The sequence below is a fragment of the Cibotium barometz genome, chromosome 38, assembly GCF_041138505.1.
Source record: "Cibotium barometz isolate CiBa-2024 chromosome 38, ASM4113850v1, whole genome shotgun sequence".
NCBI classification, from domain to species: domain Eukaryota; kingdom Viridiplantae; phylum Streptophyta; class Polypodiopsida; order Cyatheales; family Cibotiaceae; genus Cibotium; species Cibotium barometz.
Genome location: NC_141083.1, coordinates 28,092,793 through 28,118,966, shown reverse-complemented (window position 1 = coordinate 28,118,966; position 26,174 = coordinate 28,092,793). Strand labels below are relative to the sequence as shown.

General features: G+C 48.5%; 1 protein-coding gene across 2 annotated transcripts in view; it reads left to right on the top strand.

The window, feature by feature from the left end:
• Positions 1 to 240: 240 nt before the first annotated feature.
• The window catches only part of LOC147616550 (acyl-CoA-binding domain-containing protein 6-like), a 62,304-nt gene continuing 36,370 nt past the window's right edge, over positions 241 to 26,174 (top strand). The window contains exons 1-4 of one of the 2 annotated variants that reach the window (XM_086777618.1): positions 241 to 522; positions 968 to 1,038; positions 1,955 to 2,018; positions 2,119 to 2,166. In XM_086777618.1, the coding sequence (XP_086633744.1) occupies positions 379 to 522; positions 968 to 1,038; positions 1,955 to 2,018; positions 2,119 to 2,166 (327 nt within the window). In that variant the 5' untranslated portion in view covers positions 241 to 378. Of the gene's footprint in view, positions 523 to 967; positions 1,039 to 1,954; positions 2,019 to 2,118; positions 2,173 to 26,174 lie in introns of both variants that reach the window. The other variant, XM_086777617.1, reaches the window with a different exon arrangement.

Here is a 26,174-nt window from a genome sequence, read left to right as displayed (position 1 = left end):
AATCTTTAAACACGCCATTAGTAGAAAATCTCAACAATTGAATAAGAATATGACTTTAACAAGTAACATTAAAGTACATTGACATAAGAAACTTCAACACTCAAGCTAGAAAAACGGGAACCCTAAGATCAACACACAAATGGACGACCAAGATGAAATTTCATTGACCATGGAAATTTGAACCAAAAAAACCAGCCACACCCCCCAGAAAAAACCAGCCACACCCCCAAAAACAAAAAAAATAAAGAAAACTCATGCAGAACCTTTGGAAATTGAGGCATCAAAACTGCGTTCTTGTGAAGTAAACTAAGGATCGACACAACTGCGGAAGCCATAGCTGAAGCAGGCGTGCTCCCACGTAAAGAAGAAGAAGGATCGATGGCGAGAAGCGGTCCCTCTTATCCTAATCGGTTCTTGGCGGCGGCTGCCTATTCTGGTTTCGGCTCCCAGGTCTCCCCTTCAGCACTCCCCCCTCGCTTCTCCGATGAATCCAACGCCATTTTATATGCTCTCTACCAACAGGTACGTCAACCCTAACCCAATCCTCTAACCCGATGAGCTTAAAGTAAGAAAAACCTGCACAAAAACAGACAATCCCGCTGGATCAGATCAGTTTTCACCGCTAATTTAAATGAGAAGATTACAGCAGACAATGTGGAATCAATCGGATAGTTTGCTGGAGCGTATCCTGTTGATCTAGCCATTGATAATGGATAATTTTCTGGATCGGATCTCCGTTGATGTACTCACAGCTCAAATCGCCTGTTTTGATTGCTAATCAAGCAGCTTGCTTGACGGCTTGTAACCCTCCTCGATTGCTAATCGGAATGAAACCATGTGTGTCTAGTGGATCTGCTGCATTGTCGGTCATTTTTGATGGATTTTCATCACATGTTTCTTGCTCATTGTGCTATTCAATGGAGTGGAGGGTTTTACCTTATCTAACAGGCACCACTTCTTATTGCAGGCAACAGTAGGACCTTGCAAGGTGCCGAAGCCCCGCACACGAAGTGCTCTTGAGCATGACAAATGGAAGAGGTTAGCTAATGGAATTTAGCATTCATTTTGAGCTGTAGGCGTCTCAATGCAGTACATCAACTTTTCTTATAGGGTTTTGATGTTAATCTTTTCTTGGCCCCAGTCCCCCACCCTCATGTTTGAGATTAGCACTGTTATGTATAAAACTGTGATGGAAAACAAACCACTCTTATAAACAGTGTAGGACAGCAATTAAAATGGCTAAAGACAGCCGGGCCCTTTTAAAGCTGGAGGATTCATTTTGCCAATGGCCAAATTATGAAAGGTGTTGCATTTTATTACGAAGACTATATGTGCACGAAATAAATGCTGGTCTTATTTGGGACTTCAGGGTTACTAATGCTCATGGGATCTGCTGTCAATGGTGTGACTGGACGTTGCTGTGCTGGGCTAAGAGGTGCCGATTCCTGAGTAGAGGCTGGGCTGAAGTAGATAAGCCGGAAGGGGGAGAACTGCATTTGGTCCTTATAAATGCTGGCAGACTGGGTGCAACTGCTCCTTCGTGATGCCCAATTGTCTGCTAGTCTGCAGCTGCTACTTATTGCTGTAATCAAGGGTGCTCACCCGTCAATCTGTGTTGTTGGTCTACACTTCTAATAATGGCTGCTCCACAGTTGCTGCTACTATCTACTATGTATCTATGTACATACATACTCTCGCTTCTTCTCTCTAACATATCACAGACGATATTGGCAAGTTACAAACGGGAAGTGGTATTGGCTTTCTTGGCAGATGAACATTCTCTATTATTTTTTTCCGCAAGTGAAATGATTACCTTGTCTTTTTGGGTTGTTGCGAGTTGTGTGATTTTTGACATTCAGATGGTGAACAAAGTGTAATTGAACAGGCACAAGGTATCTCTTTGCACCTTATGTATTGATGTACTAAAACCTCTTGATGACTGTTTTGTTTACAGTTGGAATGCACTTCCAAATATGCCTTCTATCGAGGCGATGAGGCTGTTTGTAAAAATTTTAGAGGTGTGCTTCTTGTATTATGAATGTCATAAGCTTTTCCATCAAGAGTCCTTCCTCGTGGAACACATGCATTCATATATTTAAGTCGCAAAAATGGTTACAGGAGGAAGATCCAGCTTGGCTGTCCAAAGTACAAGATCCAGAGCCAGAGGTGAAGGTACCTTCTGCTGCTTTGTTCTTGCTACAGTTTATGCTATCCGAGTCCTTGTTCCACGGCTAATGGATCCATAAAATGTGACAGCAGTTGGTAACAAAGCCAATGACGCAAACTACAAGTTAATAGTATGATTGACACTAACTATGCACTCCTAGCATTATTCCCAATATGAGAATACTGTAAGCACGACTTAAGAACACCATTAGAAGCAGGTGCTTGGCAGGAAGTTGTAGCTAACGTCAATTTGAACACACCGCACTGGTGGCACAATGTTGGCACAAAGGCCATAGCAACTTAATTATACAATCACCTGACAAGACAAGACAAGACATAAATGACAAGAATTTGGAAGCTTTCCTAGGGCTTGCATGATGGCCGGGATACTACTACCTCAAGTCACTTGAGTTATTTGATAGCTTGACAAGAACACCTGATCCAATTCATAAACCATGCCATAGCAGAACAAGTATCCTGAGCATGAAATACCATAGTCATATTGTGTGGATGTTGTGGATACATGAGAACCCGTATGCACATGATTAGGTGATTGGATACATGTGATATGCGACTTATGCGGAAGTATTCTTTCAATGGAATAGAGAGGAGATTGCCTAAAGTGCTTGCTGAATTTGCAGTCAGGAATGATAAAGGACAGATAGAGAGATAGAGATAGAGATGGCACATAGCACACTGATTGGGTCCAACCACCCTCTTAAGGGCCCCCACCTACACCTTGGAGACTGTTTTGGGCTGATTTGGGGCACCTTCAGGGCTGCGTTTTCTCTTTATATATACCCTGTTGCTGCAGCTTGCTGGACGGCCTGTATGCTGCGTTTTCTTGCTGCAGTAGGCCACCTATATGCTGTGCGTTTTTGCTCCAGAGATGGCCTTCTTGATGACCTGCATTTTAGGGTTACAGGCTGGCTGGACAGCCTTCTATGCTTTCCTTCAGATGATGAAGATATGGCTGATCCCTATGCTCCCCTTATGCAAGCTACTCAAGGGTCAATTGCCTCTTCATGCTTGGGTTGACCCTTGAGCTCACAGGTTGCAAGATGATTTATGCCCTTGGTTGGCTGCTCTTATATAGGCATCAAGAGCTAGGGTTGCTCTCAAAAGATGTGCCCTTAAAGTCTCTTTACATAGGTGCCCCCTATCAGCCCAATAATTGGTCCACCTTTGCCCCTTTTTGGTCCTTACCAAGGGTGCCCATGGCCCCCAAAGACTAAGGCTTTTGACCATATAAATGGCTGTCGCCCCCACCTACCTGCTCGCCCTCCCGCCTGGGTTGACCCTTGAGCTCACAGGTTGCAAGATGATTTATGCCCTTGGTTGGCTGCTCTTATATAGGCATCAAGAGCTAGGGTTGCTCTCAAAAGATGTGCCCTTAAAGTCTCTTTACATAGGTGCCCCCTATCAGCCCAATAATTGGTCCACCTTTGCCCCTTTTTGGTCCTTACCAAGGGTGCCCATGGCCCCCAAAGACTAAGGCTTTTGACCATATAAATGGCTGCCTTTTGACGCTTTGACACTACACATTTGCTCGGTACTTCGACAAGGACTTGATACACACACGTTGCGCTCGCTGAAGCTCCCGCCTCCCCTGCTCGTGGTTCTGCATCGCGCCTGTCGCCCCCACCTACCTGCTCGCCCTCCCGCCTGCCCATCGCTCCTCCCCCCCCCTCCGCCTTCATTGCCCGCCGCCGGGTTTTTTTAGCCCCCCGCCTGCTTCCGCTGTTGCCTCCACTCTGCTGCGCCTCATCCTCCCCCTACCGCCTGCTCGCTTCCTCCCCTTCCCTCTTGCGCGCAGCCCCCGCCTTCCCCTTTTTTGGGGTTTTTTTCTTTTTTCTCATTCGCCTTCTCCTTCTAGCTTCCGCCCCCCCTTGGGGTTTTGTTTTTCTTTTTCGCTCCGTATCCCGCCTTTCTGTGTGCAGTTCGGTTCCAGCAGGTTCCCGCCTTCGCCTCGCCTTCGCCGCCGCAGCTTCAGACTCTGATGGAGGCTCCTCCCGCCCCGCCTCAGAGGGACTCATCCGCAGCCCCCTCGCCCGCCCCCGAGGTCACCCCCATCAGGCTTTCTCTTTCGCCGGAAGAGGAAGCGAGCCTCACCGCAGAGGTGGAACGCCTTCAGGCTCATTCCACCATTTGCCGTATAGTTGGCACTCGCCCCAGCAGAGGGGAGATCAGGGATCTTCTTCAGGCCCGCCTTCTTGCAGATGTGGGCAAGATCCTGGATGTACAGCTTCTGGGCCGGGGACATTATCAGATCGAGTTCGAGGCCGCCCAGAGCGTTGCCAAGGTCCTTGCCATGAGTCCCCTTGACATCAGGGGTGCTCGGGCTTTCTTCAGACCTTGGCAGCATGGATTTGACCCAGCAGCGGCGGAGCAGGGAGAGCGCCTCTTCCATGTTACAGTTTGTTTCCCTGGTCTCCGCCGGGAGTATCTTCCGCTCCTCTCCAGGCTCGGAGCATTGGTGGGCTCGGTACTAGAGACGGGCCCCTCAGCAGCTTCAGTGGTGGCCAGAGCAGCGGGGCTACCTTCGGTCAGAGTGTTGGTGTCTGACATCTCCTCCCTTCCTAAGGTCATTCAACTACCTAGGATAGGGGGGGGGTGGATAGATCAGAGAGTGGAGTTCTCGGGGCTCCCGAACCAGTGCTTCATTTGCAGGCAGGTCGGTCATCTGGCCAAGGCCTGCCCTCGCAGGAGACCTCGACCCTCACCACAGTAGCAGGCTATTGATGGCCCGCCCACAGATTCGGCTCGGCAGGCTGCCTCCGGGACACCTGCTCAGGCCACAGAGACCTCGGAGTGGCAGCCTGGACAGGGGCGCCGCCGAGGGAGACAGCCACAGCAACACGCCCAGAGACCGCTGCAGCAGCAGCCACAGTCTCAGCCTCACTGGGTTCCCGTGAGGAACAGCTTTGCTCCCCTACAGGAGGAGACCCCTGCAGCGACTGAGGACCAAGAGATGCCAGCTCCCCCTCCTTCACCCCCCCCACCCCCGTCCCCTCCCTCCGCCTCGCTTCCACCATCGCCTCCTCCCGCCCCCGCTCCGGCTTCGGCAGCGGCTCCCTCTCCACCTCCCTCGCCTCCCCCTCCTCCCCCTCCACCCGCCTCACCTTCCCGGGAGGCCCTGGCAGTTCCCTGGCGCTCACCTGCAGTCCGGAGAGCGCTGAGCACTGACCTCGCTCGAGCATCACAGAGGAGACCTATGCCGATTAGGGCCTCACGGATTTCATCTATCCGCAGTCGGCTGAGTCGCCTTGGCATTAGACAGCGCTCGGAGGCTTTTGATTATACCTTCACACGGCTTTTTGGAGCAGAGGGCCCCCATGAGCCAGCACCCATTCGCGTTCATGTAGTGATACCTCCGGCCCGCGGGGAGGAGGCACTAGACTCAGCGGTGGCCTTCTCGTTCCCTCTTTGTGGACCTTGTGACCGGGAGTGGACTCTAGAGCTCGCTCTCAGCACTTTGAAGACTCAGGCAGTTGAGTTTTCGCATCACATGAGCGATCTGGAGGTGACAGATGTGATAGGCCGACTTTGGGAGTTGGCTCATTTTTTCTTGGATCCCGGGAGTGTGGATACCTCAGGGATTCGTCATTTGGTCGTGCGCATAGTGGCAGACTTGGCACGTGACCCTGGATATGTGAGTATACACGAGGTTGCTCTGTCAGAGCAGGAGGCAGTCGCCATGGGCCACAGCCACTGGCACCAGATCCGGGATTCTTGCAGTACACCGGGTGGGCAGATTCGCAGCCGTTCGGATGGGGACTACTCTCCATCCAAGCCGCTTGCGAAGGCTCGCCGTACGGCTGAGACAGCATCCACCTCAGCAGGGCATCCATGAGGATCATCTCATGGAATGTACAGGGCCTTGGCGGAGCACACTTTATACGCTATCGAGGCTGCTTGAGGCAGGAACTTCAGAGATGCCTGGTTGGTGGCAGCATTGACATTTTGATGATGCAGGAGCACCACTTGGGTGAGAGCAGGATCCGGAGATATGGTTCGGTGATGCCTGGTAGATGGGACACTTTTTGGTCTGCAGGGTTTGGTCCTTTGGGTGGACAGGGAGGAGTATGCATGGTTATTGCAGATGTATGGCGGCAGGCCATTGTGGATCGAGGGATCATTGTGCCTGGTAGAGCACAGTATGTCATTCTGAGGATGCATGATGAGCTATTGGGTGTGCTCAACGTCTATGCGCCCAATCATGCTAGTGCCAGAGCAGAGTTTTGGACTCAGGTTACAGATGCATTGCCAGAGGCCGCACATTGGTGTGTTGGGGGAGACTTCAACATGCTTGAGGACCCGGCAGATAGGGTGGGAGGCAGTCATGTTACAGTGCACGGCACGGAGCTTGCAGCTTGGGACCGGTTTTGCATGTCACTGAGGATCACTGACGCATGGTAGCATGGGGCTTTCTCCCTGTCTCAGGACAGTCTTAGTTTCTCTCGGTCGGATCGCCGGCAGGGAGGGACTAATCTATCACGGATTGATCGCTTTTATGTGGGCGACTGGTTAGGGGAGCGAGGGGGCTCCGTCGGCATTCTCGCTGGCACCTCATTTTCAGATCATGCGCCAGTTATATTGGCATTGGAGGAGGGGACCCGGGAGCCCAGCTTGTAGTTGAGGATCCCAGAGAGGGTACTTACAGATCCCAGTCTCGCTGAGGATATTGAGAGGATCTGGCATGATAGTCAGTGCTCTGACCAGGATGCAGCGGGCCAGTGTGCCCAGGGACTCATTGATCTTAGCTCTTTTCTATACGCTGCAGCTTTGACACGACTGGGAGAGATTCGCGAGCGGGAGCAATGGCTGAGACGCAGCCTTGCTTCGCTACAGCGCCTTCAGGAGCAGCAGCCTGCATGTGAGTGGGTGGCGTCCCAGCTGAGCCAGGCACGCCAGGAGGTTAGAGAGGTAGAGGAGCAGAGACATGAGTTTTACTATCGTCGTCAGGCCTCTCAGTGGACGCAGCTTGGTGATAGAGTGACTGGAGAGTTTTTTGAGATCACTGGACCCCGTCATGTGCGAGCAGGAGTCCGCCAGCTTGGTAGACCGGATGGATCGGTAGCTACTGAGCTCGGGGAGATCAGAGCCATTGCTACTGCATTTTATAGTGACCTGCTTGCAGCGGAGCCAGCCACTGAGGATCGAGATGTTTGCAGACAGACTGTGTGGGCCCATGTGCAGAGGAGGGTCACAGACCATATGCGTACAGTTCTAGGTGCGCCTCTGTCAGAGATTGAGCTTGCCGAGGCCTTGAGGGTCCTGCCGCGACATAGTTGCCCAGGGGAGAACGGACTGACGCCGGCCTTTTTTATGCGCTATTGGGACCTTTTGGGGCCAGGCCTCCGCAGGGGCTTTCAGCATGTTTTGGACATTGGGGTGATGCCGCAGAGCTTTTTAGAGGGCTTGATCTATCTTATCCCCAAGGGGGAGGGAGTATCAGATGACATTCGGCATTGGAGGCCTATTACGATCCTCAATACTGTCTACAAGGTCTTGGCAAAGGCCTTGAGTTTGAGGATCCAGCCCTTCTTGGGGGAGTTGATTCATGCTACTCAGACAGGATTTGTCAAGGAGCGCAGTATCCTTGACAACATCTTTACTTTCTGGGAGGCGACGGCCCGAGCTAGATTTCTTGGCGAGGACTTGGTCGTGATGCTTCTCGATTTTGAGAAGGCATACGATAGAGTTGATTGGGGTTTCTTAGAGGGTACTATGCTTCGCCTGGGCTTTGAGCCAGGATGGATCAGAGGGGTGGCAGCTCTGTATTCCACAGCTCGCAGCCAGGTGCTGATTGCAGGAGGACGGGGGCCGAGTTTTGAGCTGACCAGATCAGTCCGTCGGGGGTGTCCTCTCGCCCCTTTCCTTTTTCTCTTCTTTGCGGAGGCTATGAGTATGTATTTGACAACAGAAGAGGTTGGTTTGAGAGGACTGCAGCTCCCAGTCCGGGGGGAGGACCTGCTTGATGCTGAGTTTGCAGACGACACGGGCTTATTTTTGCATGGCCATGAGGCCAATCTTATTCGGGCTGAGCAGTCGCTCCAGGTTTTTAGTGCAGCTTCGGGAGCACTGATCAATTGGCGCAAGACAGTGGCCTTTTGGATCAGTAGTGCTCCCACTCCAGCATGGAGCCCGGACCCCGGTTTTAGATGGATTCCTCCAGGCACAGCAGTGCGGTATTTGGGATGCCAGATTGGCCTTGATTTGTCACCTGAGCAGCAGATTGCCCCGCTTCTTCTGAGCATTCGGAAGAAGCTATTGTATTGGAGTACAGCTCGACTATCCTTGGCTGGGAGGGTGGTGGTGGCAAATCAGGTGCTATTAGCGACCATGTGGTACATTACGTCTTGCTGGATTTTCTCGAGCTCTTGCATCAGCCAGGTACAGAGGCTGATCAGGAACTTTCTGTGGTCCGGGAGGGACGGTCAGCCAGCTTGGGCAAAGGTTGCATGGGCAGTTATTACACTTACGCTGGCTCAGGGCGGTTTGGGCATTATAGATCCAGTCGATCAGAGTAGAGCCTTATTGGGGAAGCTTATTGTTCGGGGGTTGCTTCCAGGCGCTGAGCCTTGGAAAGAGCTCCTCTTGCAGCAACTACAGGCTCGGGCGCCCCCAGCAGGGGGTACTTGGGCACCAGAGATTCGCTGGATCTTCATAGAGATGAGGAGGACAGGCCTCAGTAGAGGATGGGAGGACAGATTTGCTTTGAGCATCCTGAGAGCTTGGGAGCTGCTGAGAGCGGGGCTTTCTCAGCGGCCTCCTTCTTGTGTTGAGGAGCGGGCCAGACAGTCGCGCATCTGGAGCCCAGCGGTTCGCACGGAGCAGGGTCATATGCTGGGTTCTCGGCCTCGTCTAGCCTGGGGACCTTTAGCGGCAGGCCCAGCTCGTAGTTTTGGAGACTGGCAGGCTTTCTGCAGTCTACCAGAGGAGATCCAGGTGGAGAGGCTGAGTCACTTCAGAGGGGGGTTGATTATGAGGGATGATATACAGTTGGCACTCACAGAGGAGTGGTTCACGCCTCTCGAGCCAGTGGCCCCATGGTGGATGGGAGCCTTTACACAGTTGGAGATCCTGATTGCTGTCAGAGCTAGCACTGAGGATGGCAGATGCCTCTACTATGAGATTCAGGATGAGGGCAGACTCCAGAGAGTGGAGGTGGAGTCGCCTTTGGTTGCAGAGTGCACCTTTCAGAGGATTCGGGTAGTGGCCGCGGCTTCTTGGAAGTGGCATATTGACCCCGACCCTGCTGATGTGCTCCCGGATTGGCGTATATGGGCATATGCAGCGCGCCCCTTGGCCCGGCTACAGTGGGACCCCGGGGAGTACGAGTGGCATGATCCTTATGCATCCCTTGAGGCCACAGAGATCACCTTTTTCCAGTATACTGTTCGGCTGGGGCGGCATATTTTGACGGCGAGGAGGACGGTTTCTCCAGCGGCAGCGGGGCATTGGCGACTACAGGGACTCTCACAGGAGTTCCTTGAGGATTTCTGGGCTCGGCTCTGGGCTAGTCGGCAGGCCCGCAGGATCTCGGCTTTTCAGTGGCTGGTCGCCCACAGGGGCTCAGCAGTTGGCACTTGGCTTGTTTACAGCGGTCTTCCGGCGGCGTGCGTTCGATGCGGCCACCCTATGGAGACACAGAGACATTGCCTTTGGGACTGCCCTCAGGCACAGCAGATTTGGCTGCGGATGCTGCGTATTCTGGCCCCCTCTCTCCAGAGGGTATGTTTACGTGGGGTGCCGCTGCTTGGTCGACTTCGTCAGGGCTTGCTATGGGCTATGAGATGGAGCAGGGCAGTCAGGCCATCAGATTTATTAGGGGCCAGCCTCGCCTGGTTCCGGCACCGGATTTCTCGTCCGCCAGCTGGACACAGGAGAGGGATTTACGATGGGAGCTCCTCAGCAGCCTCACCATCTGGTTCACCTGGAGGGCCCGGTGCTTTACGGCCTTTGAGGGGAGATTGGAGCCACCAGCAGAGACTGTACGGGGGATTTGGCAGGAGTTGATCCACACCCTGCGAGGACAGTACGACCGCATCCGGGGAGACTCGGATGAGGCGATCTTACGGCGCCAGGCCTTTCACACCACTTGGCGCTGTGGCCCTTTCTACACCTTACACACGGGATCCCCCCGCTGGCACTACAGGCCACCTGTTTGGCTTTCCCCCCCCCCTATTGTATGATTTAGCCGCTCAGTTCTTTGTACTGATGCTTGTATTTTGCAGCACCTAGGGAGAGTCTCCCGGGCTGCCATGATGTATTCGTTGCTCTCTCTCTCTTAGGAGCAGGAGAGATCTTTTGTAGCCCTACGGGCGTTTTTATATAACTAATGAAAGGATCTTTTCTCGGAAAAAAAAAAAAAAGGACTTGATACACACTTGGGCTTCCCCAAGTGTCATGTGCATCCTGCACTTGAATGCCACATGGACATATTTGAACAAGGTGGTGCAGGACTTGGAGTGGAAACTAGTCCCATGTGAGCCCAGTCTGGGATGAGTTATCCAAAGTTCCACTCTACACATCCAGATTCCAAGGTCAGGTGTGCATTGTCTTGCACATGAAGTAGCGCCAGTCCATACTGCGAGTCTCCCTTTGGAATGATGTCGAATGATCTGAGTGTTGGGTTTGCAACCGGACGCTAGGCGTTCGTAGAAGTGTGTAGGATTGCATGTAGACGGGGTCCAGCCCATAGGGCTACCCCAGGAGAGAGTATTATACTCTTGACGTGGGCATTGGGTAGGCCTTAGGCCACCCAAGAAGGGTCAGGAAGGCCATGGGCCTTGCCCACCAGCCCATAGAAGGGGCTGGGCAGGCTGTCGGCCAGCCCAAGGCGCTTGGCCAGGCAGCCAACAGGCCCTAGGGGCCTTGCCCTGCCAGGCGGCCAGTGCCTAGGGGCTGCCTAGCAGCCTGTGCAGGCCTAGACAGCAGCACACAGGGCAGCCAAAGCATGCGCGGAAAGGCCAGCCAGGATAGTGCGTGAAAATGCAGAATTTTAATGCATTTATTGCATAGGACCACTTTGTGAGGATTTTTGCAGCAGGCCAACTCCTGTAGAGCAAATTGACCAGCAGTAGAAGTGCTAAAAATAGCCAAGATAGAAATCAATTCCCTCATCTCATAATTCACAAAGGGCTTGCGTATTCCAAGGGCCAAGATAGCCAAGGGGAGTGCTCCAGCCAAGGTGAAGAGTGCAGGTCAAGAACCAGTCTTTATTTGCAGATTTACATCATTCTAATAAAGCAAATACACCATTTGTGGTGGGGGCCTTACAGAGGGTATTCGGGACCCAATACTGTGTCCTCTTCTCTGTGTGTGTGTGTGTGTGTGTGTGTGTGTGCACATCTCTCTCTATGTTGCTGTACTAATTCTTTCTATTTGCTACTTTCCTTAGTGCTAGGCTTCATTATGGCTGAGTTTGCCCTACATCTCCGGAGGTTTGACAGAAAGTCAGTACGAAGGGCTGTGTGAATATATGCTCTTGTGTGTGTGTGTGTGTGTGAGAGAGCATGTCTTAATACACAGTTCTACACCCACTATTGGGCACTAATGACGATGACGTTAGTATCTAGTCCATACTATGCATAATGGAGTTGATAGTTATATAGTCTTGTGGGTTGACTACTGTCACCATTTGGTCCATCTCCATTTTTGGAGCCACTTCTATGGGACCGTCACTCCATAGAGTGGCCAGATTTGTGCCATGTTCACATGGAGCCAAGCCAGTGTTCCATGTGAAAGGGCTAGTCTTTTGGTGTTTCATGGACTGGAGCCAGATTAGTGCCATCCGTGTGTGACCAGTGTTGCGTCACATGGACGGGAACCAGTGCCACCCGTGTGTGACTTGCTTCGTGCTCTACGGATGGGAGCCTGTTGGTGCCACCCGTGTATGGCCACGATGGCGTGTTACCTATGGGACTGTCACTCCATAGGTAGACCAGGACATATTTTTATATTTCTGTCACGCAGTTTTGTGCCCGACTGTGATATGCAACGGAAGTCTTTGTATTGGAAGATCCTGTCACATAAATGCTCACACCGTCTTCTGTATCCTGAGTTTCGTGAGTTTAGCAATCCACTTTAATACTTCAAACTTTAAAGAGATGAGAGAGATATATGAGAAATGTACACCAGATTGGGTCCTGAATCACCCACTGAAGGGTCCCCTATCCCGATAACGAGATAGTATTGCTTTATTTCTTTAGAGAGAATGATTGTGGATTGTAGATAAGCCAAACGCAAGATCTCGGAGGATCGGAAGCATGGCTGAATTGTACACGGCTGTAGAAACACCTAGTTGAACTGATCTCGAGCCTATGCACTCTTCCTGTGTGGGAGAGAGAAGAATTAGGGTTAGGTTAATTCATGTGTGGGAGACATACACAGAGAGAACAAGGGAGAGAGAGAGAGAGTTGTGGGGATAAGTCAACTCATGATGATATGAGTGTGTGACTCCCCTATCACACATGTATATTGCACTAGTACACATAGTGCACTTAGTACATTAAAGTACTAAGTGTACTATGTACTATAACTTATGGGCTTGTACACACTATAAGGGTGGGCATAGTGCCTTTATCCCAACAAACATGATAATATACAAGGCCATATCAAGGCTGAAACTGGCCTCATCCAATGCCCATCAAGTGTCTGCACAATGAGCAAACCGCTCCGGAGGCAAACTCTTTGTCAACAGATCAGCCGGGTTGTCATCCGTATGAATCTTAACAAGCTGAATTTGCTTGTTCTCTATCACCTCTCTGATGAAGTGATACTTCACATCCACATGCTTCGTCTTTGCATGAAAGACAGGGTTCTTTGCCAACTGGATGGCACTCTGACTGTCACAATGCAACAATGGAATATCCCCTGTATAACCCAAATCAACCACTAACCGAGATAGCCATAATGCCTCCTTGCAAGCCTCTGTGGCTGCAATATACTCGGCCTCTGTAGTAGATAAGGCAGTGCACTTCTGCATCCTGGATATCCATGACACAGCACCTCCTGTGAATGTAAATACATAACCGGTAGTAGACTTCCGGTTATCTGGATGACCGGCATAATCCGAATCCGTGTAACCATGCACTAATGCATCCTGTTTGCCAAAACAAATGCACATATCCTGTGTGCCCTTCAGGTATCTCATGACACCTTTCACTGCTTCCCAATGCTTCTTGCCAGGGTTGGCCATGTATCTAGAAACCACTCCCACTGCAAATGCAATGTCCGGCCTAGTAGCAACCATGGCATACATGAGACTGCCACAAGCTGAAGCATACGGAATCTTGGCCATATTAGCCCTGTCTCTATCCGACTGTGGGCTGTCCATAGCACTGAGTTTCACATATGGAGGCAAAGGAGTACTAGTCTTCTTCCCCCCGTCCATATTGAACCTCTGCAAAACTTTGCCAATGTATTCCTTCTGAGACAAATACAACACATGCTGATTTCTGTCCCGAAGTATCCGCATACCCAAAATGTGATTTGCATCACCCAAATCCTTCATATCAAAGGTTTGATGCAGCCTCTGCTTCAAGGTATCCATCTCCTTACGAGATTTCCCGGCAATCAACATATCATCAACTTACAAGATGAGGATCAATAGACTGCCATCCAAAGCTTTCTTGGCGTACAAGCAGTGATCTATGTCACTTCTCCGGAATTTCTGGGATTTCATGAATGTATCAAATTTATGATACCATTCTCTTGGTGCCTGTTTGAGCCCATAAAGACTCTTTTTTAGCTTGCATACAAGCTTCTCCTTTCCACTCACTGCATAACCCTCTGGCTGCTGCATATATATCTCCTCATGGAGATCACCGTGACGAAAAGCAGTCTTTACATCCATCTGAATCAAGTCCAGATCATCATGCGCAACCAAAGCTAACACAGCTCTAAGTGTGGTCATTTTGACCACTGGAGAGAAGATCTCCTCAAAGTCCACACCATATTCCTGCTTGAAGCCCTTAGCCACTAACCTGGCTTTGTATCTTGGCTTTGCATCTGGTGCAACTTTGAGTCTGTAAACCCACTTGCATGGCAAACCCTTCTTGCCTGCAGGCAAATGCACCAACTTCCATGTTCCATTTTTGTGCAGAGAATCCATCTCTGACTTCATGGCACGCTCCCATAGAGCCTTGTCTGCCCTCTGTAAAGCCTCCTTATAACATGAGGGCTCCCCACAGTCAGTAAGCATCAAGTAGTCAACCCCTGGAACAAACCTGTCAGGGGCCCTGGAGGGTCTTGTGGACCTCCGTACCCAATGACCATCATTTGCAGGTTGCTGTCCAGCCTGCATATCACCCATTGGTGGCTCCTGTTCCATGCCATAAGGCTGAAAAATCATGCCCGGTATCTCCTCTAACTGTGGTATATCCATAGGGATATCTTCTGCCATCTCTGGCTGTCCATTTGGACCATTCTCAGCACCATTTAAGGGCTGGTTTTCCTGTTGTAATGGCTGATTTACAGCCCTTTGTTGTTGTCCATGATGTCCATCATCATCAAAGATAACTCTGCCAGGCTCCTGTTGTCTTGCAGGCTCCTTATACATGCATGTTTCATAAAAAATGACATCATTGCTGCGTATAATCTTTCTATTCACGGGATCCCAAAGTCTATACCCCATTTCACCTCTGTCACCATATCCTAGGAATATGCATTTGTGAGACTTAGGATCAAGTTTGGTGCGCATTTCCCTGCGTATGTGCACGTACGCAACGCAACCAAACACTCTCAAGTGCTTGTATGACGGAGGCTTCCCTGTCCATACTTCTTCTGGCACTTTCCCACCAAGCCTCGTGTTAGGTGACCTGTTTATAAGGTGAACGGCTGTCATAACAGCTACAGCCCAAAAACCATGAGGTAATGCAGCATGTGACAACATAGAACGGACCTTCTCCTGAATGGTCCTGTTCATCCTCTCTGCTGTCCCGTTTTGTGGAGGATCATAAGGAGTAGAGAGCTCCCTCTTGATGCCTTTAGCATCACAAAAGTCCTGAAACTGTTTGGACATGTACTCTCCACCATTGTCGGAACGCAAAGCTTTCAGTGTTTTGCCAGTTTGATTCTCAACAAGAGCAACAAACTTCTCAAACACTGAGAATGTATCACTCTTCAAACGAAGAGGATAAACCCACACCTTGCGTGTGGCATCATCTATAAACGACACAAAGTATTTTGCCCCTCCCAAAGAAAGCTGAGGCATCTCACATACATCTGTATGCACAAGCTCTAACTGAGCATCTTTCTGTCCAAGAGCTTTCTTGTGGGGGCACTGTAGTTGCCTGCCATATATACAATGCTCACAAAACTGAAAACTTGAAAACTTTAGAGAAGGCAAGTAACCCAAACGAGACAATTGCTCCATTTCTTTGACACTCATGTGTCCCAACCGGCTATGCCACATAGAGATTTCCGGCAGCTCGGTTGCATTTACATTAGCATGGTGACAAACACCTGCATGCATAAAGTAAAGAGTGTCCACCTTAGAGCCTCTGGCAACAACCAGTGACCCCTTACTAATTTTCCACTTTCCCCGACCAAATGTGGTAACATAATGAGCATCATCAAGCTGTCCAGTAGAAAGCAGGTTCTTCTTTGTCTCAGGCACATGCCTGACATCATGGAGCATAAGCTGTGAGCCATCTGAAAATACAAGCCTCACATCACCTCTGCCAAGAATCTTGCATGCATGGTTATCACCCAAATAAACCACTCCTTCATTGCCAGCAGTATACCTGACAAACAAGTCTTTGCAACCTGTGACATGAAAGGAGGCACCTGAATCAATGATCCATGAGTGCATACCATGACCACCTGTAAGAAGTGAATGGGCATCAAGTGAAGACGTAAATAGGACCTCATCCTCACTGCCACCTGCATGTGACACATTGATTTCTTCAATCTTGACTCCACTTTTGCCCTTTGGCTTTACATCTTTGGCTTCATCTTTCTCTTTGTCTTTGCCTTTTCCCTTTTCCCTTTGATCATTTTTCCATTTGTAGCATTGCTTTTCAATGTGTCCCTTTTTGCCACAATAATGGCATTCCAAATCCTTTTTGGAGCGAGACTTGCTCCTTCCCCTTTCTTGGCTTTTTCCCCTTTGCTGGGATCTCCCACGTGCATTCATTGCATTGGACTTTCCAACAGAGTTGTTTTTCCTGTTCATCTCTTCTTGAAGAAGAGCACCCTCAACATCTGCATATGACAGCGTAGCATGCGAATTGCTAGTGGCTGTCCTGAATGTGTCCCAACTCTCTGGCAAAGTGCATAACAAAAAAGTGGCTTTGAACTCATCATACGTTGCCAACTTTTGATTAATGACCTGGCTGACAATACCATTAAACTCATTTAGATGGGCTGTCATAGACGCCCCTTCCTTCATCTGAAGACCTATGAGTTTCTTTAACCAATACACTTTGCTTGAGGCACTTTGTTGGGCATACAAGTCCTGCAATCTCTGCCACATTCCCCAAGCTGTCTTCTCTTCACGAATGCTGAAAAGTAATGAGTCTGACACAGACAACATGATAGTAGATCTTGCCAGCTCATCCATATCTTCCCACTCTTCAGCAGTAAGAGAAGCGGGCATTACACCCCTTTCTTTGATAGGCTTGTGCTGCTTTTTCTGGAGCAACACATTGTAGCACTGGGTTTGCCAAATATCATAATTATGCGAGCCTTCAAGCTTCTTGATGTGAAGCAATGAAGAGCTCTCACCTGTGGTTGCCATAGCAATATGCAACCTGTCAATGCCTGACTCCCTGCAAAATGTGCAAACACTGCACCAAAAAAGCACACAAAGTGCTCACAGTTATTCTCCCAAGCTTTATCTCCCACTGCGGAAGCAAGAATGCAACTTTTCTCCCACTGTTTGTGATGAAATCACCAAAATCTGGTTGCTGCAGATTTTGGACAGCACCTTAAATGTGCTCTGTTGCCCTTCCAAAGTATTGTACAGCAGTACCAAGTGCTCACCAATGATGTACCAAACCTGTACCGGCAAGTACAGCAGCTGAAATTGAACCTTTTGGTCACTCAAAACAGTGTACAGCCATGCCAAAACTTGCACAAAGCTGTGCCAAATCTGTACCAGCAGGTACAATAGCAATAAATGCTCTCCTGGCTGTCCAAATGAGTGAAAATCAGACTTTTACAATCCCGTACACTGCATACAACAGTCCCGAACAGAAATTGGGCAAAAGCCCCTTGACTGGAAGCTGATTTTTGAGGATTCAAGGCATAAATGTCTTGCCTGCTGCTTTGCCAAGCTCAACAAGCATACAAACTTGAAAAGCCCCTTGATTTAAGATCAATTTCTGATCATACATGGTACATTGACGCACATGAAGGCATCCAGAGTGTTCACAGTGCTTTCCCCTGGCCACATATACATCAAATACATGAAAGCCCCTTTATTTACAGGCACATTGAGTGCTTGTAAGGCATCAACACATTATCCACAGCATCAAATGCGATTGCCTGCATGCAAATCAATCCAATCGGCACAAAAGCCCCTTGATTTGCACTGCAATTTGCTACAATTTTGCCCAAATGTGCGATTTTTTACATCATACAGCATGTATGAGTGCTTAATTGCACAATTACATCAAAAGCCCCAAATTTCGACATTCAATTTCCTGCAAATTGATCCTGATTGTGACCAATTTCCTGCAAATTGATCCTGATTGTGACCAATGTCACCCAATTTTGCCAATTTTGCTCAAAAATTGAGCAATTGGGCACCTGTACCTGCTCAATTGATTGAATTGATAAGAAATTCCCAAAATTGAAGGCAAATACCTCTTAATTTTTGATTTTTCTTTTTTGTTGCAGGAAAAGGGGTTGATGATTTTTGCTGTTGCAGAAAATCTGATGCTGTTGCAGATTCTTGGAGGTGATCCTTGCTGCAGATTTGATGGATGCTGCAATCAAGCTGATGCGTTTGTTGCTGTATGGATGACGGAGGGCTGGGGCAGTTGTGAAGAGCAGACGGGCTGCCTTGTTGAGAGAGATCATCGAGTGCAAAGAACGACGGGTTGCCTTGTTGAGAGAGATCATCGAGTGCAAAGAACGCGTATGAAGGCGGAGGGGTATGCGTTCTTGCTTCGACGCCAAGAGGCAGGTGCAGGTCAGCGCTGACGTGGAGTGAAGCGCCTTGGAGAAAGTGACGTATTTGCCTTCGCCTGGCTAGCGCTACACGGGACGAGTCGTGTTCGCCTGTTGTATTGACGGTTTCCACGCCTTTTGACGCCCAGCGCTGACACCCCTTCTTCGCTCGCCTGCCTGGTAGCGCTACAGCTCACGTATTGCTGCCCAGCTTCTTGTTGCCGCCGAGTGGACCTCCTCCAGCCTCACTCACTGTCGCCTATTACGCCCAGCACAGTTTCGGAGATGAAGCCTTCAATGACACCTTATTTGAGGCTTGGGTTGAAAAAGGCATTGCCAGCCCTCTCCTTGCATCGGTCAAGCTCTTCTACAAGCTCTAATACCAGTTGTGTGGGAGAGAGAAGAATTAGGGTTAGGTTAATTCATGTGTGGGAGACATACACAGAGAGAACAAGGGAGAGAGAGAGAGAGTTGTGGGGATAAGTCAACTCATGATGATATGAGTGTGTGACTCCCCTATCACACATGTATATTGCACTAGTACACATAGTGCACTTAGTACATTAAAAGTACTAAGTGTACTATGTACTATAACTTATGGGCTTGTACACACTATAAGGGTGGGCATAGTGCCTTTACCCCAACACTTCCCAAGGGCAGAGGCTGAGAAAGGACTGTGGTGGACTGTTTTGAGCTATGTAATGCTTATGAATGATATGTTACCTTCACCAGATGATTGTTGCATGTATGGATGATGCACAGAAGGCGGGGTACTGCTGTAGAACTGATGCAAGACTGAAAATGCAGGCTGTAGGACTGAAACGCAGCGCTGTGCTGATGTTGGACAGAAACGCAAGCTGCAGGCTGATGTTGGACAGAAAACGCAGACTGCAGGCTGATGCTGGACAGAAAACGCAGACTGTAGGGGCTGCTGTGCACAGGCCGGCTGCTGGATATGCAGAAAATGCAGGTCTTCTTGCTGATTCAGGCCTGTAGATGTACTGTTTGGCTGCGCTTATGGTTGTAGGGACTGTTGAACTGCATGCGTTGGAGAACCAAGGCTGGCTGAAGCAAACTCAAGCACTCCAAGGGTTGGATGAGACTAGTCTAGTGCTGAAGGCAAGGGAACTCGTAGGGCTGAGGAGGAAAGCTCTTAGCACATTGAAGAGACTGAATGGGAAACTAAGCCCTATGCAAGCCTATTTATACTAACTAGAGGCTGGTCAAGTTGGTTGGTCATTTATTTAATAAAGTTTATATCTATAAATGACAATAAATGCTAAATAAATACTAGAAAATATGAAAAAATACCAGATAAATCCTAGTAAATTCCCGAAGGCTTCTAGGATGTTCTAAATGATGCACAGGCACATGCATGCATATTATGTAGGATGCAGAGTGCTTTCTGATGCAAACCCTAAGGCTTCTACTGACTCTACGTGCATGAATGATTCTCTCCAAGTAGGTTAAGGGACTTGACTGACTAACTGACCGGCTAAGGCTGAGGAATGATCTACGTAGCTCGTGCCTGACTTATCCTGGACTGAGGATGTACAGTGGGGTCACGGCGTACGACAAATATCATCCTACTGGGTTCTAATACTGTACAACTGTTGCACTGCTGCTGATGAGCCAGTTTGTCACCATGCACTGAGTGCAAAGTGCATGTGACATTCCCTCCTGCTTAGCTTGGCGGTAGGTTCATGGCTTCCAAGTAGTCCGCCAACAACTGAGGGTACTTCTGGAAGAACTCGGAATTTCGTATAGAACTGACGTATCTGTCGACCGGAACCATGCTTCCATCGATGAAGAAGGATCTGCTCGGGCTCAATAACTTCTGCTTCGTCTACCACGTCTGGCTGCTGTTCATCTGAAACATCAAACACTTCTGGACCAACATATGGTTTTAGCCAAGAAACATGGAAAACATCATGCATTGTCCAACTGGTAGGCAACTTTAACTTCATGGAGACATCACTTAACTTTTTGACTATTGGAAAAGGGCCAAAATTATGGAATGAAAGCTTGGGACAATGTTTGTCCACTTGTTTCAATCTTTGTTTCATGATGCATTGAGAGAACCAATCCCTTTCCTTGAAGTGGATATCTTGTCTAAACTTACATGCCTGTCTGTGAACTGAATAATGGCCAGGCTCAAAATTGAGGGCCAAATTGGGTTGAGTACCAAACTCTGCGGAATCGACATACTGATCTTCTAAGTCTTTTCTAGAGATGTTGAGAATGGTAGATTCTTGACTGGTCTGGATGCTGGTCTTTCTACTAAGAACATCTGCTATTGGGTTATGCTGACCAGGGATGTACTTAATCATTCCTCCAACTTGTTGGAAGAGCTGACCCTGTCTAGTGTGCTGAGCACTCTATTGGGCACTTGGCATCATCGGGAGCCATTTAAGTGCCTTGTGGTGTGTGGTGACTGTGAAAATGTGTCCATAAGGAACATGTTTCAAATGTTTGAGAACTGACTGCTGTTCTAGCTTGCCCTTGAAAGTCTTGGAAAGACAAGAGGGAAACTTGCTAGGAGGTTCTGCTAACTGTGGGATACTGGGTAGGAGATCATCCTTAAAAATGTTTGAATGAGAAAGGAGATCTGCCAACTGAGGGACTGAAGAAGATGAGATAGGGCGGTTATCGATGAGATAGAAGCTGTCTGAGCATAAATCAATGCTCCTTCTGCTCCCTTGCACATAGCTCGTCGGGCCTGGAGATGAGAAATCATAGGAATGTCAAGAATGCTCCTATCCCCCCGAATCATGACAGGCTTAGGAAAACCTTTAGAGATAATAAAGGTGTCTTGCCCCCAATTGGGAATAGGTTCATATTGATGAAACCACTGGATTCCTAAGATCATGTCACATCCCAAAAGAGGAGAGACAATGAAATCTCGTTGGAATGAGGCCTTTTGAACTTGAAAAGAAAACTGCTCTGCCTTCCGAGAGATGTGGGTGCGGAGACCAGGTGTAAACCCGTCTACCTCCAAATGATAGGGCACCAAGGTACAGCTCATGTTGGTAGCCAACTGGGGAGAGATGGCGTCCTCAGAACTGCCCATGTCAAAAAGGATTATGAACTGTCGGCCTTTGGCAGAGCCATAAGCTCGGATCAGGCTTTTCTGTGTGGTTATTGCCTCACCCTCTTGCATAGCATCAAGTACCACGGATGGCATGGAATGCATAGAAGGTAAGATCTGAACCGCATTGGTGGTAGCAGGCGGGTTTGGAGGAGCGGGGAATACTGTGGCAACTGTTGGCAGAAGGCTCTTTGGAGGCTTGCTCCGCTTGTCTTTTTGGACAATCCTTCTTACCATGCCCAATGGTATGATAGAAAAAACATCTGTTTTCTGACTGATACTGTCTTTGCTTCTCTGGAGGAAGATAACCTCCAGTGATGCCTGCTTGAGCCTTTTCCTCAGGGGTTTTCTTAGGTTTGGATTCCTTACCCCCTGAACTAGAGCTAGGATTGTTGTCTGTCTTAGTGTCTTTAGAAGACGAATTACCCTTCCCCTGTTGGGGTTTGGTACTGGACTGTGATGACTGCTTGGGCTTGCCCCCGTTGAGCTTCATTTCTTCATTCTGAGCGAGAGTCAGAGCCCGGTCATATGTACTTGGTTCAAAGTTACGAACTGTGAACCGAATGTTAGAGTCCACTCCACAAATGAATTGCTCCATCTTAGCCTGCTCAGATAACCCCAATTGCTGTGCTAAAGTAATAACCTTACCGGAAAATTGAAGCACTGGGGATCCGTTCTGTCTGAGTCCATAGAACTCGTCTTTCAGACCGGTCATGTACTGGGGCGGGAGAAATCTGGTCTTTAGGTCATGGACAAAGATGTCCTAGTCAAAGGCTGTGACACCTGTGGCCTGGTCTGTATGAATACTAGACCAATGTTGCCACCAAGTGACTGCCTCACCAGTGAGATGGGGAGCTGCTAAGTGGACTTTATCTTGAGGGTCTGTGATCCTAGCTAATGGAAAATGAGCATTAAACTGATGAATAAATTGATTAAATGATGAATGATCACACTTACCATCATACTTACTGAAGTTTGATTGACTGCGAATGATGGTGGTTGATGCTGTTGCGGACTGTTGGCTGGTGACACCTATGACTGGGGAGACTGAGGAGAGCTGTTGATACCTCAAGTGTATGGCCTCCTTTTCCCGTTGGTGCTCGAGTAACATACGTTCTCGATCAAGCTCACGTTGGTGTTCCCGAGCGGCGAGTTCAACCTGACGCCGGTCTTCGTCGATCTTGCGTTGGGCTTCCTTATAGTCCCGTCTTTCTGCTTTTTCTCTTTTCCTTCGGGTCTCATCCTCTCTCCTTTGTTGTTCCATCTGAAAGAAGAGGGAGATGTAGTCGGGTGCTGCTGGAGGTGGAGAAGGACGTGCTATTGTTGCTTCCAAGAGTTGGAGACGCTTCATGAGCAGCTGGTTCTGAGCTCTAAGAAGAGCTATGGTGTCTGCTGTAGGCGGAAGCACATGGTCTCCTTCGGGGGAGATGTCTTCCGGCTGATGAGTACTCTCTTCTGTAGATATGATGCTGAAGTCGGTGGTCGTGCTGGAACGCAATCTAGCCATCCAAGGATGCCCCCACGCTAGGATACGGTGTGTGTGGACAATCTGAATCTGATACCAATGTGATATGTAGCGGAAGTCTTTGTATTGGAAGATCCTGTCACACAAATGCTCACACCGTCTTCTGTATCCTGAGTTTCGTGAGTTTAGCAATCCACTTTAATACTTCAAACTTTAAAGAGATGAGAGAGAGAGATGAGAATTGTACACCAGATTGGGTCCCGATTTACCCACTGAAGGGCTATCCCGATAACGAGATAGTATTTACTTTATTTCTTTAGAGAGAATGACTGTGGACTGTAGATAAGCCAAATGCAAGATCTTGGAGGATCGGAAGCCTGGCTGAATTGTACACGGCTGTAAAAACACCTCGATGAACTGATCTTGAGCCTGTGCACTCTTCCCAAGGGCAGAGGCTGAGAAAGGACTGCGGTGGACTGTTTTGAGCTATGTAATGCTTATGAATGATATGTTACCTTCACCAGATGACTGTTGCATGTATGGATGATGCACAGAAGGCGGGGTACTGCTGTAGAACTGATGCAAGATTGAAAACGCAGGCTGTAGGACTGAAACATAGGGCTGTGCTGATGCTGGACAGAAACGCAAGCTGCAGGCTGATGCTGGACAGAAAACGCTGACTGTAGGGGCTGCTGGCTGCTGGATATGCAGAAAACGCAGGTCTTCTTGCTGATTTAGGCGTGTAGATGTACTGTTTGGCTGCACTTATGGCTGTAGGGACTGCTGAACTGCATGCGTTGGAGAACCAGGGCTGGCTGAAGCAAACTCAAGCACTCCAAGGGCTGGATGAGACTAGTCTAGTGCTGAAGGCAAGGGAACTCCTAGGGCTGAGGAGGAAAGCTCTTAGCACACTGAAGACTGAATGGGAAACTAAGCCCTATGCAAGCCTATTTATACTAACTAGATGCTGGTCAAGTTGGTTGGTCATTTATTTAATAAAGTTTATATTTATAAATGACAATAAATGCTAAATAAATACTAGAAAATGTAGAAAAAATACCAAATAAATCCTAGTAAATTCCCTAAGGCTTCTGGGATGTTCTAAATGATGCACATGCATATGCATGCATATTATTCAGGATGTAGAGTGCTTTCTGATGCAAACCCTTAGGCGTCTACTGGCTTTACATGCATGAATGATTCTCTCCAAGTGGGTTAAGGGACTTGACTGACGGACCCGCTCAGGCTGAGGAATGACCTACGTAGCTCGTGCCTGACTTATCCTGGACTGAGGATGTACAATGGGGTCACGGCGTACGACAAATATCATCCTACTGGGTTCTAATACTGTACAACTGTTGCACTGTTGCTGATGAGCCAGTTTGTCACCATGCATTGAGTGCAGAGTGCATGTGACACCGACAGGAACTTCTTGTACAAGTTTCATGAAAGGGAGATTTCGTCCATTATATTCGCACATGCATCTATGCCTGTATGCATAAATTTGTTTCTGCATGACTTGTTGTGTCTGCCTGTTATGCTGTGCGAATACATTGGACGGGGACGTCCCCAGTGTACCGTGGAGTGCTGTTTGTTGCCTCGGTGGTGTGGCGTGTGAACAAGTGGTAAGTATTTTCATTTTGGTCCTTTTAAAAGGTAAAATCCATAAACTATGGTTAACTTTAATGTTTATAAGCTAATGTGTTCACACACATTTTAAAAAAAGGATTGGACATTTCCTTTTGATGGTGCCCATAGTATTAAATTGGTATTAAGGCTTTATAACCTTTGAAAAGGGTATTGCATGAAACATTGGTATTTTATTCCCCACGTGGGTGGTGGCTGGCTCAAAGGTTGAGATCATATTTGCATAAAGAAGAAGTATCGGTCACTTCTCGCCTTGCATCCACTCCTCATGGCACAGGAGGAAACAGATTCATGCATGCTGAAGGCCGTATGGATTCCAAGTATGTACATCCTTGGGGACAGTGGTCGGCATGCAAGCCAAAAGACCTTGCCTATTGAGTTGTCTCGTGGCGAGACAAGGCATCTTTCAGCGAGGTCAGATGCAGTGGGGCCACAAGAACCAAAGACCCATGTCACTTTGCTTAGTGAAACACCTAAGATTTTCCATGAAGCTCATGCAGAGAGAGCTGCCCCGTTGGACAAGGGCAAGAGAAAGAGGCAAGAACTTGAGTCTCATGCCAAAAAGCTCAAGGAATTCAAGGCAAGGGACAAGTCGGTGAAGTTTGATGCCTATCATGGGGAATTTGATGCCTCTAAGGTGCTTGCTTTTGTGGCTCAGTTTGATATTGCATTTAGTGAAGAGGACTTCACTGAGAAGTCCAAAATCCGTCATGCAAGCATGTTTTTGAAGGGGACAGCTGCCCATTGGTGGATCATTGAAAAGACCACCAAAGACCCCATATGCACTTGGAAAGAGTTCAAGGACAGATTTTATGCCCAATTCTTGTCTCCAAATGCAGAGCATACACTCACCCTAGAGTGGGATAGACTTGACTAAAAGGATAATGAGAGTGTGCAGTAGTATGTGAGCAAATTTTGGAAAGTTTTGCTCGAGGTTACTCCTTTCATGCAACTCTCCAAGGATGAAAAGAAAAGAAAGTTTTGTTCTGGGTTGCAACCAGCCTATCATTCGGGCATTGAATTGCACCCGAAACACACTTTACAACAGCTTATAGCATCTGCTCTTGCTACGGAGCAATTGGTGCTCAAAATCAAGCAAGATCAAGGTGGTTTCAAGGGCAAAGAGAAGGTTGTCCCCCAAACCTGCAAAAAGATGGACAGCCACCTTAAAAGAGCTTTCGGGAAGCCCAGAAGGGAGGTAACGCTGAAAATACCTCATCCAAGGATAATGGGCCAAAGAAGAACAAATTTGGCTTGACTCCCGAGCAAAGGGAGCAATATGCAAAGGAAGGAAAATACTTTTCTTGTGGCAGTAAAGAGCATATGTTTAGGCAATGCCCCAACCGCAAACAAAAGCATGAGGACAAGCAACCCAAGGCAAATGTGCATGCAGTTCCCGATGTGCAAGGAAACACGAAGCATGATGGTAAAGAGAGGATGGTATGCAAAGCATGGGGTCAAATCAAGTATCAGCCCGCTCTATTTATGTTTGATTATTGTGCAATAGATAATTTCATCTCTACCCAGATGGCAGCCGCCTTAGGCATTGAGGTTGAGGACATGGGGCCTCAAATTGAAGCAGAAGCTGCCTTTGTTGGTAAAGAGGTGCAGGTTATCCCACTTATTGGGAAGTTGTGCATACATATTCAGGGTTATCTTAATCATGAGCATTTCTTGGTTGCC